At 42.1% G+C, this 14,495-nt stretch overlaps 1 protein-coding gene across 1 annotated transcript in view; it reads left to right on the plus strand.

Annotated features, from left to right (window-relative positions):
- Positions 1-14,495, plus strand: part of GRHL2 (grainyhead like transcription factor 2) — an 86,214-nt gene that overhangs the window by 60,564 nt on the left and 11,155 nt on the right. The window contains exons 10-13 of the mRNA XM_081324443.1: positions 10,448-10,535; positions 10,724-10,860; positions 11,983-12,014; positions 13,835-13,929. Of these exons, the coding sequence (XP_081180569.1) occupies positions 10,448-10,535; positions 10,724-10,860; positions 11,983-12,014; positions 13,835-13,929 (352 nt within the window). The remainder of the gene's footprint in view (positions 1-10,447; positions 10,536-10,723; positions 10,861-11,982; positions 12,015-13,834; positions 13,930-14,495) is intronic.

The following is a 14,495-nucleotide window of genomic DNA, read 5'->3' on the forward strand; positions in this document are numbered from 1 at the left end:
GACTGGACAGCCATTTGTCTGAAATGGTATAGGGTTTCCTGCCTGAGCAGGGGGTTGGACTAGATGACCTCCAAGGTCCCTTCCAACTTTATTATTATTATAGGTATTATTTGACAATAGTGACTTTCACCTATGAGGACAGGGGCCGCCACATTTTGCTTTGGATGCAGTTTTCAGATAATTTTCACATATATTTATTTATTTATTTTATTTTAATTCCATTTATATCCCGCCCTTCTCCGAAGACTCAGGGCGGCTTACAAGCTTAGCAGTAGCCTTCATTCTATGTATATGCCGGCTTATTAGGGCTTTCACACACACACCCCAAGTGGCATTATTACAAAGTCAGCTTAATTGCCCCCAACAATCTGGGTCCTCATTTTACCTATATAGCTCCATATATTTTGGACTGCTATACATTTATGCTGTATTTGTAAAGCAGAGGCTGCTCTGTGTCTGAATTTGCAATGCAATTGACTCACATTAAGGTTTGACAGTCTAGGGCAGAGATTTGTTTCCGTTCAGTGTTAATTCAATTGCTCTTAAACCCCTTTCACCTCCTGAAGAATAGCTAGCGATTCCTTAGTACCATAAAATGGTACTTTACAAAAAAAATGCCTTAAATAGCACTAGGCAGGTTGTCAAGGAAACTCAGCTATGACACCAAGCAAATTTAAGATTAATTTATTGCAGGCAGAAGCTGCTATCACTACTTGAGTGGAGGAGTTTGTGTCATAAATCATGGTGTTTTAAAATACCACGTATGTACTGCTCCTACAACTATTAGTTCATTTTATCTTTGTTCTCTCACCTTGCCATCCCAGAGAGACTTGAGAAACTAAACTAATCAAAAGTAGTGTTGTTGACATCAGGGTGATAGAACTTGTCCACCTGGCCTCAGCAGTAAAAACTTTACAAAGTTAACATTTGACTTAGACTCTGATAAGATATTACTTCATCCATCTCTAATAAGATGTTACCTTATCTATCCATATGTACATATATTGATTGACAAATGCACACACTCAAGCACTATCAGTCAGTTAGCCTGTTTGTCTGTCTCTCTATTTATCCATCCATCCATCCATCCATCCATCCATCCATCCATCCATCCATCCACCATCTATCTTACCTACAATATTGGCATCTACCCATTTTTATGTCTTTCTAATTTCAACTTTTACAATACTTATCACAGCTGTTGATCATGCTACTGAAAATTCCAGAAATTGTGATTCTAAAACATTAGATTAGCATTTTACCACGGTAGAAAACACTTTTGCCATAGGACCTACAAGGCTGCCCAATCTGTGGCCCAGTTGCTATCTCTGGAAGGAGAACTCAAAGCTCCTCATCTTATTTCTTATGAGATTCTTCGTCTTAGTTTTGAGGTGGTCAGCCCTTGGAATAGTGGAGTTCTCCCTAAAATAGGATATATGATGCCCTTATGTCAGCCTCCTTCCAAATGAATTTGATTTTGGCATACTTAATGTGTATCCCACTTCTATGCATTAAAAAGAAAGCAAAGAAGGAAGGCAAAAAAGCCCTGCTATGAACAGTATGTGTACATATATTTTTGCAATATTACCATGCTAGGGTCTGGAATGATTTAAGAAAATATGCAGATGACTAACCAAGCTTGTGAAGTATTAACATTAAAAGTTTAGCCATTTAAAACACAGCACGGTGCAATGTAGAATTGCCCGGCAACCCCCTGCCTTGATATCATAAATTTCTAAAGCCTTCACATGGCTTCCCATTGGTTTATAAATCCCCCTTCCCCATCTCAGGCTAAGGGAGAATAAAATGCTACAGAGAAGGGAGCTTGTTGATTCACCAGCTTGGCACCAAGTTAAATTGCACAGCTAAGTGCAAGGCAGTGGGATGCAAGCCAGAATCCTATAGCCATTTAATAGAGATTCTGGTCTCAAGCAGTGAGAACAGCATGATAGAATGAAGAGCATCTAAGATTTCCAGTATTATTACTGTTTGTGGTGATGAACAAAAGGGTTGCTTAACTCCACTGTGTTAGCCATGCATAAATGACTGACCCTGCTTTGCCTTTGGATGACCTTCCAAGTATGATTTTTATGGCAGCAGTGAGGATGTTGAAGCGTGCTTCAAGCCACATGCCTTGTGCTTATTTTCATGCCCATGAAGAAACCTCTCTGCAAGGGATCAATTTAGAGAGTAGGGAAAGAGAAACAATGGGAAGAATCAGATAGGAGATGGGGTGGGAAGGAAGGAAGGGAGGGAGGGAGGAAGGAAGGAAGGAAGGAGAGAGGGAAGGGAGGAAGAAAGAGAAAGAAAGGAAAGAAAGAAAGAAAGAAAGAAAGAAAGAAAGAAAGAAAGAAAGAAAGAGAAAGAAAGAAAAAAAGAAAGAAAGAAAAAGAAAGAAAGAAAGAAATAGAAAAATACACAATTTTAACTTTGGTCACTAGCTTCCTTCTTAGTTGTTTACTCTGAGGAGTAAAGTACTTTGTTGAGAAGATATTTCAATTGCTGATCTTAATGTGAAACCTACTAAAAGTTATCAGTTTTATTTCTGAATCAGAAAACCTAAGCTAGAATTCCTTTGAGCTAACAGAGACCATTTTAAGCATGTTTCTTAAAATAGTTTTATTTGGGGAGGGATCTTCAAGTCATAGACCAAGGTTAACCAGCTAGATTTATTCCTAAAGCAAATGTAGGACTCATAGTCTCCTGGTTTCTAACCTGGTGCTTTAACCAGAACATCATACAGGCTCCCTTTGGTTATTATAGTTGTTAAAGAGAAGGTGGATATAATATCCACAATCACTAATCAACATGATTGTAATCCAATACAATGTGCAAGTCTGATATTAGGAATGAAGTCCTTAATAGATTGTACTGGATATTTATTTATTTATTTATAGGCTGCTTGGTTTCATCACAACTCAAGGTGGTTGTGCTTTGACCTAAGGAATGAGAACATGACTATCATTTATTTCTTAATTTTGTTTATTTATCAAATAAATTTATCAAATGTATTTTCTATCTGCTTGTCATATTTGAAAAATAATTTCAGAATGGCAGTTTTTTTAAAAGGAAAAGTAAACCTCCATTTGTTCAAGTTCATCTAGGTTACAGTACTGAAACAGTTTTCCAGTTCTTCTTTTGAGATTATTATCGGTGATGGTTGTGATAGTTTTTTACATTGCAGCCTTAGAATTTCCAGGCAATGATTCTTATGCCAATATAATCAAGTCTGACCCCTTCATCTTCAGATCCCAGACAAGGACAGCTGGACACTGCCACCTTCCTGGACCAAAACAGGCATACAAGATACAAAAGTAAAAGCGTACAATAAAGCCAGATCAAATTACAAGTCAAAAACACTGTACTGACAATAAGAAGCTTTCCTATGAGCAGCTATATTTGCTCATGCTGTTCTTTTTCTCACCCACCCCCCTTTAGGAATGTCTGCTTCTGGCCCCATAGGATTATTTTTTTTCAAGTGGGGATTTTGAGATACCAAAGATACCAAACATGTTACATTATGCTATAATTTAGAAGCTTCCACAGAGGTATTCTGCTTTCTAATATATGCACAGTGGTATGGAGTTCCTTAATAGTATATTTAATATTGTAGGGCAGTGATTCCAATTTGCTTTGAAGCCAACTACTGTATGTCAACAAAGGTAGATTTTGAAATCCCACAGAACACATCTGTATCTTTTAAATGTCTGCTTGCAAATGTAATTACATTTGCTTACAGATTCTGTATTATTTATTTATTTATTTATTTATTTATTTAATTTATATACCGCCCTTCTCTCAAGAGACTCAGGGCGGTTAACAGGGCAATACGTAAAAGACAGATACAAAAGTTAAAATTATTAAAACATGATTAAACAATGCCCATAGTACAAATTTAAAATTAAAGTCATAATAACAAACCCACCCCATCCCATCAGGCCAGGCCCGCTTCCTTAAAGAGATGGGTTTTAAGGTCGCGCCGGAAGGAGCGGAGGTCGGGCGCCATCCGGAGCTCTACCAGAAGATGGTTCCATAAGTCCGGTGCACCCACAGAGAACGCTCTCCCCCTGGGGGCCACCAGTCGGCATTCTTTGACCGGCGGCCCCCTGAGGAGGCCCTCTCTGTGGGAGCGTACTGGGCGGAGGGAAGTTGACGCCGGCTGCAGGTGCTCCCCAAGGTATTCTGGACCCATGCCATGGAGGGCTTTGTAGGTCATTACCAACACCTTGAACCTCACCCGGAAGACAACTGGCAACCAATGCAGCTCGCGGAGCAAAGGTGTAACACGGGAGTATCGGGAGACCCCCGACACAACTCTCGCGGCTGCATTCTGTGCCAGCTGGAGCCTCCGAGTGGTCTTCAAGGGTAGCCCCATGTAGAGAGCGTTGCAGTAATCAAGACGAGAGGTCACGAGCGCATGAGTGGCTTTGTTCATTCTGATAACTGGTATTTAATAATAATATAACATCATCATCATCATCATCATCATCATAAAGTTGGAAGGGACCTTGGGGGTTGGAGGTCATCTAGTCAAACCCCCTGCTCAGGCAGCAAACCCTATACCATTTCATGGCTGTCCAGTCTCTTCTTAAAAACTTCCAGTGTTGGAGTATTCAATTACCTGTTGGAGGAAGGTTATTCCACTGGTTAATTTTTCTAACTGTCAGGAAGTTTCTCCTTAGTTTTAGGTTGCTTCTCTCCTTGACTAGTTTCCATCTTCTGCCTCTGCAATCAAAGGTGGGACCAATATGTGTGTCTGTGTCTGTGTGTGTCTGTGTATCTGTGTATGTATGTGTGTTGGAATTCTGGATGCCAGATCTCGAAGTACAGTAAATGCTGTGTAACATTGTGGTAAGAATTGAGTCTCTGCAAATTTACATCCTCTCATGTTGTCTCATGATAAATTGGTTTTATTTTATTATTTGAGAACTGCCTAGATCAGTTGGAATATCCTGGACTGTGCATAAATCAAGATAAACAAAAAACAAACACATGGTGATGACTGTGGAACAAAATTTTATTCCCAAAAGTTGTTTGTTTATTGCTTATTTGTAAGGACTCTTCCCTTTAAGTAGGAAATTCATCTCCTATGTACACCAGAACAGAAAAGTACAAAGAAATGTTAAGATAAACCAAGTTAATACTTTTTAAAACTTAGTTTACATGAAAAGGGATAAGAAAAGAAAGACCAAACCATCAACCCAAACACAGCATTTAGGTTCCAGTTAGAGACCAATGGCCAAGAAAACCTATTCCTCTTGGAATAAAATTCCACTTCCACAGGCATTTAGAGAGACATTGTGGAAAATAGGAAAATTAGATTAGGGAAAGCTTGGTATGATTCATCAAGATGGATTTTATGTTGTTTTTTTAAATCAAGAACATCACTACCTTTTCCTTTGCAGCTCAAACTAGTATTTATTGTCAAGGATTCTTATTAATGTTATTATTTAATCCTTTTTAACTTTTGTAACTCTGTATTTTTTATGCTTGCCCTGTTCACCGCCCTGAGTCCTTCGGGAGAAGGGCGGTATATAAATAAAATTATTATTATTATTATTATTATTATTATTATTATTATTATTATTATTATTATTATTATTATTATTATTATTATTATTATTATTATTATTATTATTATTATTATTATTATTATTATTGAGAAGTAGCAAAGTTAAAGCACTGCCTCCCTCATTAACTATCCTTGGGTAGGTAGGGATGAGAAATAATGATTGGCCTGATGTTTACTCCTGAGCTTTCAAAATTGAGAGTGGGCTTGGAAATGGATGCCACAATTTTCATTCAACTTCTTAAGCACTATGTTGCTATCCACATATCACAGCAAAAGTACAAATAAAATAATCTGAACAAATCAATGCCTCAAAAATTCCTACAATATAGCTATAACATATATAGCCTCATTTCAATATTTCTTCATTCTGTTTGGTTACTTCTTACAGTATTTATAGCCTTCAATCCCAAAAGTCCCTGGGCAGTACACCATATCAGTGCTAATGATCTTATCTAGTTTGGATAATGAAATGTTTGCAAAAAACCAATCAAGCTCAGAGAGCACCAAGGACTCCTTATTTCAACCCTGAGCCACAAATATTATCCTGTATCATAAACAAGAGTGCTTGAGGGTGTGGCTAAAAAGTCAACATGGTGGCCATGAGAGCATAATAGAAGCTTTGGCTATTTTTTTATGTGCTTTATATTGAAGGGATTTTATTATGCTTAAGGTTGATGTTAGTAATATTGATATTAGTAGTGATACTTTGTAATCATCTTTGTTTATGCGCAAGCAGCTTTGTAGGTGCTTTATATGCATCAATATTCCGACACGGACTTGCTCGCCCTCAGGGGTGCCCCCCTCTCCTGGGTGCGTCCCGCCTTCTTTTCTTTCCCTAATCTCGATGAGGGGCCCAATTGTTGGGACCCTGAGAGATGGCCGGGAAAGGCCAGGGGCTCTCGATATAAACCTAATAAGAGGCCCCTGGTTAATTTTTTAGCTAAATTTTTTAGGGGGTTGGGGAGGGGGGTGGGGGGTAGTGGTTGTCTGGCGGTGGGGGGTAGCCAAACAACTTTGTTGCAGGCCAGGCCTGGGTCTGACGGCGTTCGGGGGGAGCGGGTTGTGGTTACATCTGGGGCTCTTGAGCGGGTCGTGGGACTACCAATTCCCACGACGGGGAAAGGCAGCAGGCGGATAGACAGGGGGCCATATCGTTACCGGGAGGGCCGTCTCCGCTGTCTTCAAGCGGTGAGGCGCTCCGACCCTCTGGTTCTTCCCCGAGGTCCCGGGAGCGGGGATGTGCAGCCTCCTGAGCTCCGGCTGGTGTACCTGAATGCCAGGTCCGTGGTTAATAAAGCTCCCCTCGTTAGGGATTTAGTTGAGGGTGAGCATGCGGACCTGGCTTGCATCACAGAGACTTGGTTGGGCCCAGAGGGTGGGGTCCCTTTGGTTGACCTCTGCCCACCAGGTTTCCGGGTGCTACACCGGCCACGAGCTCAAGGTAGGGGTGGGGGAGTGGCGGTTACCATTAGGGAGACCTTATGTCCGCGGGAGGCCACCGTTTCTCAGATAGTCGGGTGTGAGTCTCTCTTCATGAGATTTGGTCCTGGGGCGCAGTTGGGCTTGCTGCTGGTGTACATTTCGCCTAGTTTCACAGCGGCAGCCCTGCCCGAGCTGCTCGATATCCTCTCGGGTTTGGTGGTTGAGTTTCCCAAACTTATAGTTTTGGGAGACTTCAATCTACCATCCCTGGGAGGTTCATCTGAGCTAGCTCGGGAGTTCATGGCTTCCATGGCGGCCATGGACCTGACGCAAGTAATTTCAGAGCCAACTCATGAGGGAGGCCACACCCTTGACCTGATTTTTTTATCTAGACGGTGGTTGGATGATCTAGGTGGGGGCTCTCCATTTATTATGCCCCTGTCATGGACCGATCATCATCTCCTGCGGCTGGTCTTCCGCTTTGCCACCCCCCGCCGTGGGGGTACGGAGCCAATTAGATGGTACCGCCCCAGACGCTTAATGGATCCTGATAGATTCCAAGCGGCGCTGGGGTCCCCACCTGCCTCCACTGCTCACAGCTCGGCTGATGCCTTAGTGGAAGCCTGGGGAAGGGCAGCCACTGAGGCACTTGACCGGGTTGTACCCTTGCGGCCCCTGACCCGGCGCAGATCCCAGCGAGCTCCATGGTTTTCCGCGGAGCTCCGGGAGATGAAGCGCCGGAAACGGGGCCTAGAGAGCTGCTGGAGGTCTAGCCGATCCGAACCCGACCGGTTGCGGTTAAGAACCTATATTAGGTCTTATCTCGCAGCGATGAGGGTGGCGAGGTGTAATTACTTCTCCACCCTCATCGCGTCCGCAGATAATCGCCCGGCCGCCTTGTTTAGGGTGACTCGCTCACTTCTCAATCAGGAGGTGAGGGAGGATCCCTTGCAAGGTCGTGCCGAGGAATTTAGTCATCATCTGTCGGATAAAATCGCTCGGATTCGGACCGGTTTGGACTCCAGCTGGGCAGAGTCAGGCGATCAGGACACGGGCGGTCTTGTCAATGTTATCTGGGAAGAGTTTGATTCTGTGACCCCTGATGAAGTGGACAGGATTATGGGGAGGCTGAGCTCCTCCACATGTTTGTTGGACCCGTGCCCTTCCTGGCTGGTTTATGCAGCTAGGGAGAGGACACGAGGCTGGCTCCAGGCGGTTATATCTGCTTCTTTGAGTGAGGGTTATTTCCCCACCGTCTTGAAGGAGGCGGTGGTGAGACCTCTCCTCAAGAAGCCTGCCCTGGACCCAGCCGTTTTGAACAACTTTCGTCCAGTCTCCAACCTTCGCTTTCTTGCGAAGGTTGTTGAGAGTGTGGTGGCGCATCAGCTCCCTCTGGTCCTGGATGAAGCGGATTATCTGGACCCCTACCAATCGGGTTTCAGGCCCGGGTACAGCACGGAGACGGCATTGGTCGCTCTGGTGAATGATCTCTGGAGGGCGCGGGATAGGGGACATTCCTCTGTCCTAGTCCTATTAGACCTCTCAGCGGCTTTCGATACCATCGACCATGGTATCTTGCTGCGGCGTCTCAGGGGATTGGGAGTGGGAGGCACAGTTCTTCAGTGGTTCTCCTCCTATCTCCTGGGACGCTCGGAGTCGGTGTTGGCAGGGGGGCAGAGATCGGCCCCTAGGTCTCTCGTTTGTGGAGTTCCTCAGGGGTCGGTTCTCTCGCCTCTCCTGTTCAACATCTATATGAAACCGCTGGGTGAGATCATTCGTGGTTTTGGAGTTGGGTATCATCAGTATGCCGATGATACCCAACTTTTCTTTTCGACCCCAAACCACCCCAGTGATGCCCTCGCCGTGATGTCCCGTTGCCTGGAGGCGGTTCGGGTCTGGATGGGGAGGAACAGACTTCAGCTCAACCCTGACAAGACTGAGTGGCTGTGCATTCCGGCATCCCGGGACATTCCAAATGTTCCATCTCTTTCTATGGGGGGTGAGCTCTTACCCCCCGTGGATAGGGCTCGCAACTTGGGAGTCCTTCTAGATTCACGGCTTACTTTGGAAGAGCATATAGTGGCCGTGACTAGGGGGGCTTTCGCCCAGGTTCGCCTGGTGCGCCAGTTGCGGCCCTATCTGAACCGGGATGCCCTGTGTACAGTCACTCATGCGCTCGTGACCTCTCGCCTTGACTACTGTAATGCTCTCTACATGGGGCTTCCCTTGAAGACCACTCGGAGGCTCCAACTGGTACAGAATGCGGCCGCGAGAGTTGTCTTGGGAGTTTCCCGGTACTCCCATGTTACACCTTTGCTCCGCGAGCTGCATTGGTTACCAGTTGTCTTTCGGGTGAGGTTCAAGGTGTTGGTCACGATCTTTAAGGCCCTACATGGCATGGGTCCGGGTTACCTCAGGGACCACCTGCTGCCGGCATCGACTCCCCTCCGCCCTGTGCGTTCCCACAGAGAGGGCCTCCTCAGGGTGCCGCCAGTCAGGGAATGTCGACTGGTGGCCCCCAGGGGGAGGGCCTTCTCTGTGGGGGCTCCGGCTTTATGGAATCAATTGCCGGTGGAGCTCCGGATGGCACCAGACCTTCGAACTTTCCGTCGGGGCCTGAAGACCCATCTGTTCGAATTAGCTGGTCTGGCCTGATGGGGGATTATGGGCTTTTAATTGTTTTTAATCTGTACTTCTGTTTTAATTGGGCATGGATTTAATTCTTTTTAATTTTTGTATAGTGTTTCTTATGTATGCCCTGTGAACCGCCCTGAGTCCCACCAAGGAGAAGGGCGGTATATAAATCAAATAAACTATAACTATAACTATAACTATATTGGGAAATTAGTTATATAAAAGCAAATGTTTCATGCTTTAGGTACAGGTGATTGCTTACATGAAAAGAGCATGGTGAGGGGAGGGGGAAAAGGAGTTATGGTGGAGCCTGGGTTGTTGTGTATGAGTCATCATCTAGGAATTATTTTTCTGTACCTTTTGGTTCCTAGTACCAAGACCAGATCTCTTTTTTCTGGAAAGGTATAAAAGGTGGAAGACATCTTTCCTGGTTGTTGCCTTCATGTGACCACCCAACTCTATTTTGATCAAAATAAAAGTTGTTTGCTTGCTGAAACCTCGGCTCAGGAGTTTCTTTTGGCTCTCTTAAATTCCTGAGTAACACTGGGGCAATTGTGAGGCTAAGTGTAAAAACTTACAATATGTACATCATACATAAAATATGGACGGAGCTTTGCTATCATGTTGTGTTTTTTAACCATATTCTGTGGACACCTCTGAACACAAAGAACACCAGAAATATCATAATAAATTGGTGATCAGAACAATGTTCAAATCCAAAAATAATCATAGCTAGTAAGAATAAGCCCATAAGTCATTCCTGGTGACAAATGCCTCGTCTACAGAACAGCTGCTTAAAGTCTGTGCTTCTTGTCATAGGGAGCTGAAAGGAAAATCCGAGATGAAGAAAGAAAGCAAAACAGAAAGAAATCGAAAGGCCAAGCTTCTCAGGCAGCTTGCCCTAATGGTGAGGATACAATCTCTTTCTCTTGGTCTATACCAGGGGTAGGCAACCTTGGCTCAGGAATTCTGGGAGTTGAAGTCCACGAGTCATAAAAGAGCCAAGGTTGCCTACCCCTGGTCTATACAGTCCTCAGTGTTGTGCTAATAATATCTTCCCAGTCAGTAACCTTGTCTTCCATTTTCCCTGAACAGCAGAAGGGAAGTTGACTGCTGTGCCTCTCCAAAAGAAGAGTGACATCACCTATTTTAAAACTATGGCTGACCTGGATTCCCAGCCTGTTCTTTTCATACCAGATGTTCATTTTGGCAATCTCCAAAGAGCTGGACAGGTAAGAAATCAGGCAATGTGAAGGTCTATCCTGCCTGGCAATGTTTTGGTCCATCCTCTTATTTCCCAGAAATACATGAGCATGATCCATTCTGTGTAAATAACTTTTGGGAGTCCACTGATATTCAGATGAAGCTGTCTTCTTCCAGATCAGATTATTTGACCAACTAAGCCAATAGAGCATACTAGGGAATAGTAGTGGTAATCTTGAATCTGCAAAGGCTCATTCATGTCATTATTTCATCTTGTTGCCAAAGACTGCACAGAGAATTTTCTGTGTGCCACTCACAACTTCTTTCTTTGAGGTGTGGATCACAGTTGAAATTAAATCTAACTGAACAGAGCTAAGAGTTGATCTATCAAAATCTAGCTCTGTTGCTCAGGGTAACCAAATTTAAAACAGAAAGGGCAAGAGTTAAATCTACTATTATTTAATAGGTGTTAACATTTAAAATAATGTGTTACTGTCAGTTAAAAAGTATTTTCCAAGACTGAAGAAGTAAAGCTGATGTTTTAAAGTCAAATAGTTCCTCTGATCATGATTCTCTTTTTAATAAAGGAATTCAAGGGAAAACTGTTTCAAACTCTTCCCAACAGAATTAGCAGAAATTTTAGTGCATCCAAATGTGACCCCTGTCCCAGAAAAAGCTGTGTTTTCCTTCCCATATTAAAATGTCAAATTTGATCCTTAGCATCAAATCAAATATGTCTGGAAAGTATTCTTTTTAAGCCATTTTTTCACATTAAAGCACAGCCACATCTTCTCCACAGAGTTAAAGGGTGTTCACTCTTCCAAGATGGGAAGAAATACAGAGAAAAAAAGAAGAATTTCATCCTATCCATTTTTCTCACAGCAGTTTACACCTTTGGCAGACAAACCAACTGTGTTTACCTGACTTGGTTTAATTCAAACAAACAACAGAGAATGGAAGAATTCTAAAGAATGAACAGACATGACCTGTCAGAGACTTTTTCTCACAAGTCCTCTTGAAATGAATGGGGCATGCCAAAACTGAGCAAAATGAGCAACTGATTTATGTGAAGAAGACCGAATTCGTGGCTTGGCCCCTTCCTTGATTTCCTGGAGACACCATAACTAAAATCTGTTTGTTCTTTTTTGCAGGTGTATTATAACACCGATGATGAACGAGAAGGGTATGACCTTTACTATACATTTTGTAACTAAGAATCCAACCCCCTTATACAAAATATAAATATAAACATGAAAATTCTGGTGCAAATTAAAGCTGTTTAATTTTTCCCCAGGACTGATGTTTTTTTTTTTTTGGTAGCAATTTTTATTGTTTCTAGTAGAAGTGGTCTGATATTTATTATCATAATCTGCATCTCCTGAGATATAATTTTGGCTAGGTATGCTTTAAAGGATGTCGACACCAGTGAAGCAAGGCAAAGCAAATTCCGTAGTATAGAAGACTTAAAAAATTTTAACAACTTGAATAATGCACATTAAGAAAATGCAGTTCAGCTTGCCAATTTTGAAATATTTTCTGGAAATAATCATTAGTAAATCACTTTGGAGCTCAGTGATTATTGGAATTTCCTCTTAGCTCCACTTACCTTCCTGTGATCTGCATGCCTGCCTTGTTGGCCATTAGAGTAGAAACTGCTTCCTATCTATGAATAACACTGAAACAGATCCCCACAATTAAACAATGTGATCTGCTAGGATCTAGGAAGTATACCTCCTCCATCACAGAGCCTGCTCTCTGGAACAGGATCCCCTCCAGAAATCCATATGGTTCCTACCCTAATGATAAACTGGAAGTCTTTGACAACCTGGCTGTTCTCCCAGATCTTGGGCAGGGAAGACTTGCTGAGCCCTGTAGGTCATTTTTTTAAATTGTTATGTGTACTTTTCTTTCCTTGATATCCATGATCTGCTTTTCAATTTTTGAGTGTTTCTAGCTTTTGAAGCATGAGCTGCTCAGAGAAATTTGAAATCAGAAAGCCCCTATATTATATCAAGGAATAAATGGAAACTTAGTTCCTCAGAGTTCTAGTTTTGGTAATAGATTATATAAGCAGAAAACTGCTTTTTAACTTTTTTTGTGTCTATCGTATTATCTTACATAACTTCTCAAGCTGTTAGTTTAGATAATATATCAGTATTATGCCCATGAAATTAACAGTACCTTGTTCTTAGAACAGGCCTATCAAAAGTACTAGCATTTTCTTAAAAATTACTATTTCATCATTTAATTGTAAAGGCTGATCTTGATTTTTTCCCCTGTAATTGATTAATTGATCTGTGTTTATTGCATTTTAATATAGTCTGAATGAAATTGTAACATATGATGTTTGATGGAAATAATTAGCTGGAATTTGGAGAAAAAGCCAAAGGATGTGTGTCAGAGTTAATGTTGCCTTCTGGATGTTTTGAAACAGTGAGCAAATATTATACTGAAATGGCCTTGCCTGATGACCTCTCTCAGGGAAGAAAGAGAATTAAAGTGCCAGCCTAGAGAGCAGAACAGATCCATAGTACTTACTACAACTTTTGCCTTGGTATCTATCAATATACATTCTACAGCAGGAAGGATTTAAATCCCATCAAATAAAGTTACATCAGATTCAGTTAGTGTAAAGATGCTGATTTATTTATTTTTAAAAAGTACGCTTTGTGGAGACTTCATTGGATGGATATTTCATCTTTAGTTAATCTTGATCAGCAGTCTTTCCCTGAACAAAGAGGAGGATTATTGTCAGGTGGAAGAGACCAGGATCACATGTGTAGTTCCAATTAAACTGATTTATTGCTCATGCTTATGCCCATTTACTAAAGTAACAACACTAATTTGGTGCTAGACAAGAGTTCAAATAACATTGGACTTAGTCTGTTGGTAGTTACACAAAGATTCTACGCTGATTCCTCTTTTGACTCTGCCACTCCTGGTCCTATAATTATTGTACCTTGATTAATTTACAAATCTGTTTCTTTCTGTTTTTCTGTTCAGTGGTAGTATTCTAGCTAAACGGATATTCCGCACAGTTGAAGAGGACTTTGTTCCATCACCATTGAAACAAATAAAAGAAGAAGGAACAAAGAGAGGTACTTATCTGCTCTTAGACAATTTGTCTTATATCCCTTGTAGCAGTTGATGATCAACTAAAATACGCAATACTTTCCCAACTGGATGCCTCCAAGATGTAGTGAGTAGCAGTTCCCCAGAAGATGCAAATTACAGCCCAATACATTTGGCGGCTATTGAAAATTTGGTTAGAGTTTTGGACATAGTTGAGAAACAGCTAGGCTCAAAACCTCAAAACCAGGATGTATCACAAAATCACATAAATGCATGTTATAGGTAAATTACAGGTAGCTCTCACTTACTGATGGTAATTGGGTCTGGTAACTCCATTACTAAGCAGTGTGGTTGTAGGATGCAACATCAAATGGCTATGCTGATTTATCACAGCAATCCCAATTGCCATTGTTAGGCTAATCCTGCATGGTCTCAGCATCCCTGGATCATGTGATCATCGTTTGCAGCTTCCTGCTGGCTTCCCCAATATCTTTGCTTATTGGAAGCCAGCAATAACAGTCGCAAATGGCAGCTTCACAATTGCCAAATGCCTGAATTACAGTCACATGACAGTAGGAATGCTGTAATGGTT

This window comes from Vipera berus (genome assembly GCF_964194415.1).
Source record: "Vipera berus genome assembly, chromosome: 3".
Lineage (NCBI taxonomy): Eukaryota > Metazoa > Chordata > Lepidosauria > Squamata > Viperidae > Vipera > Vipera berus.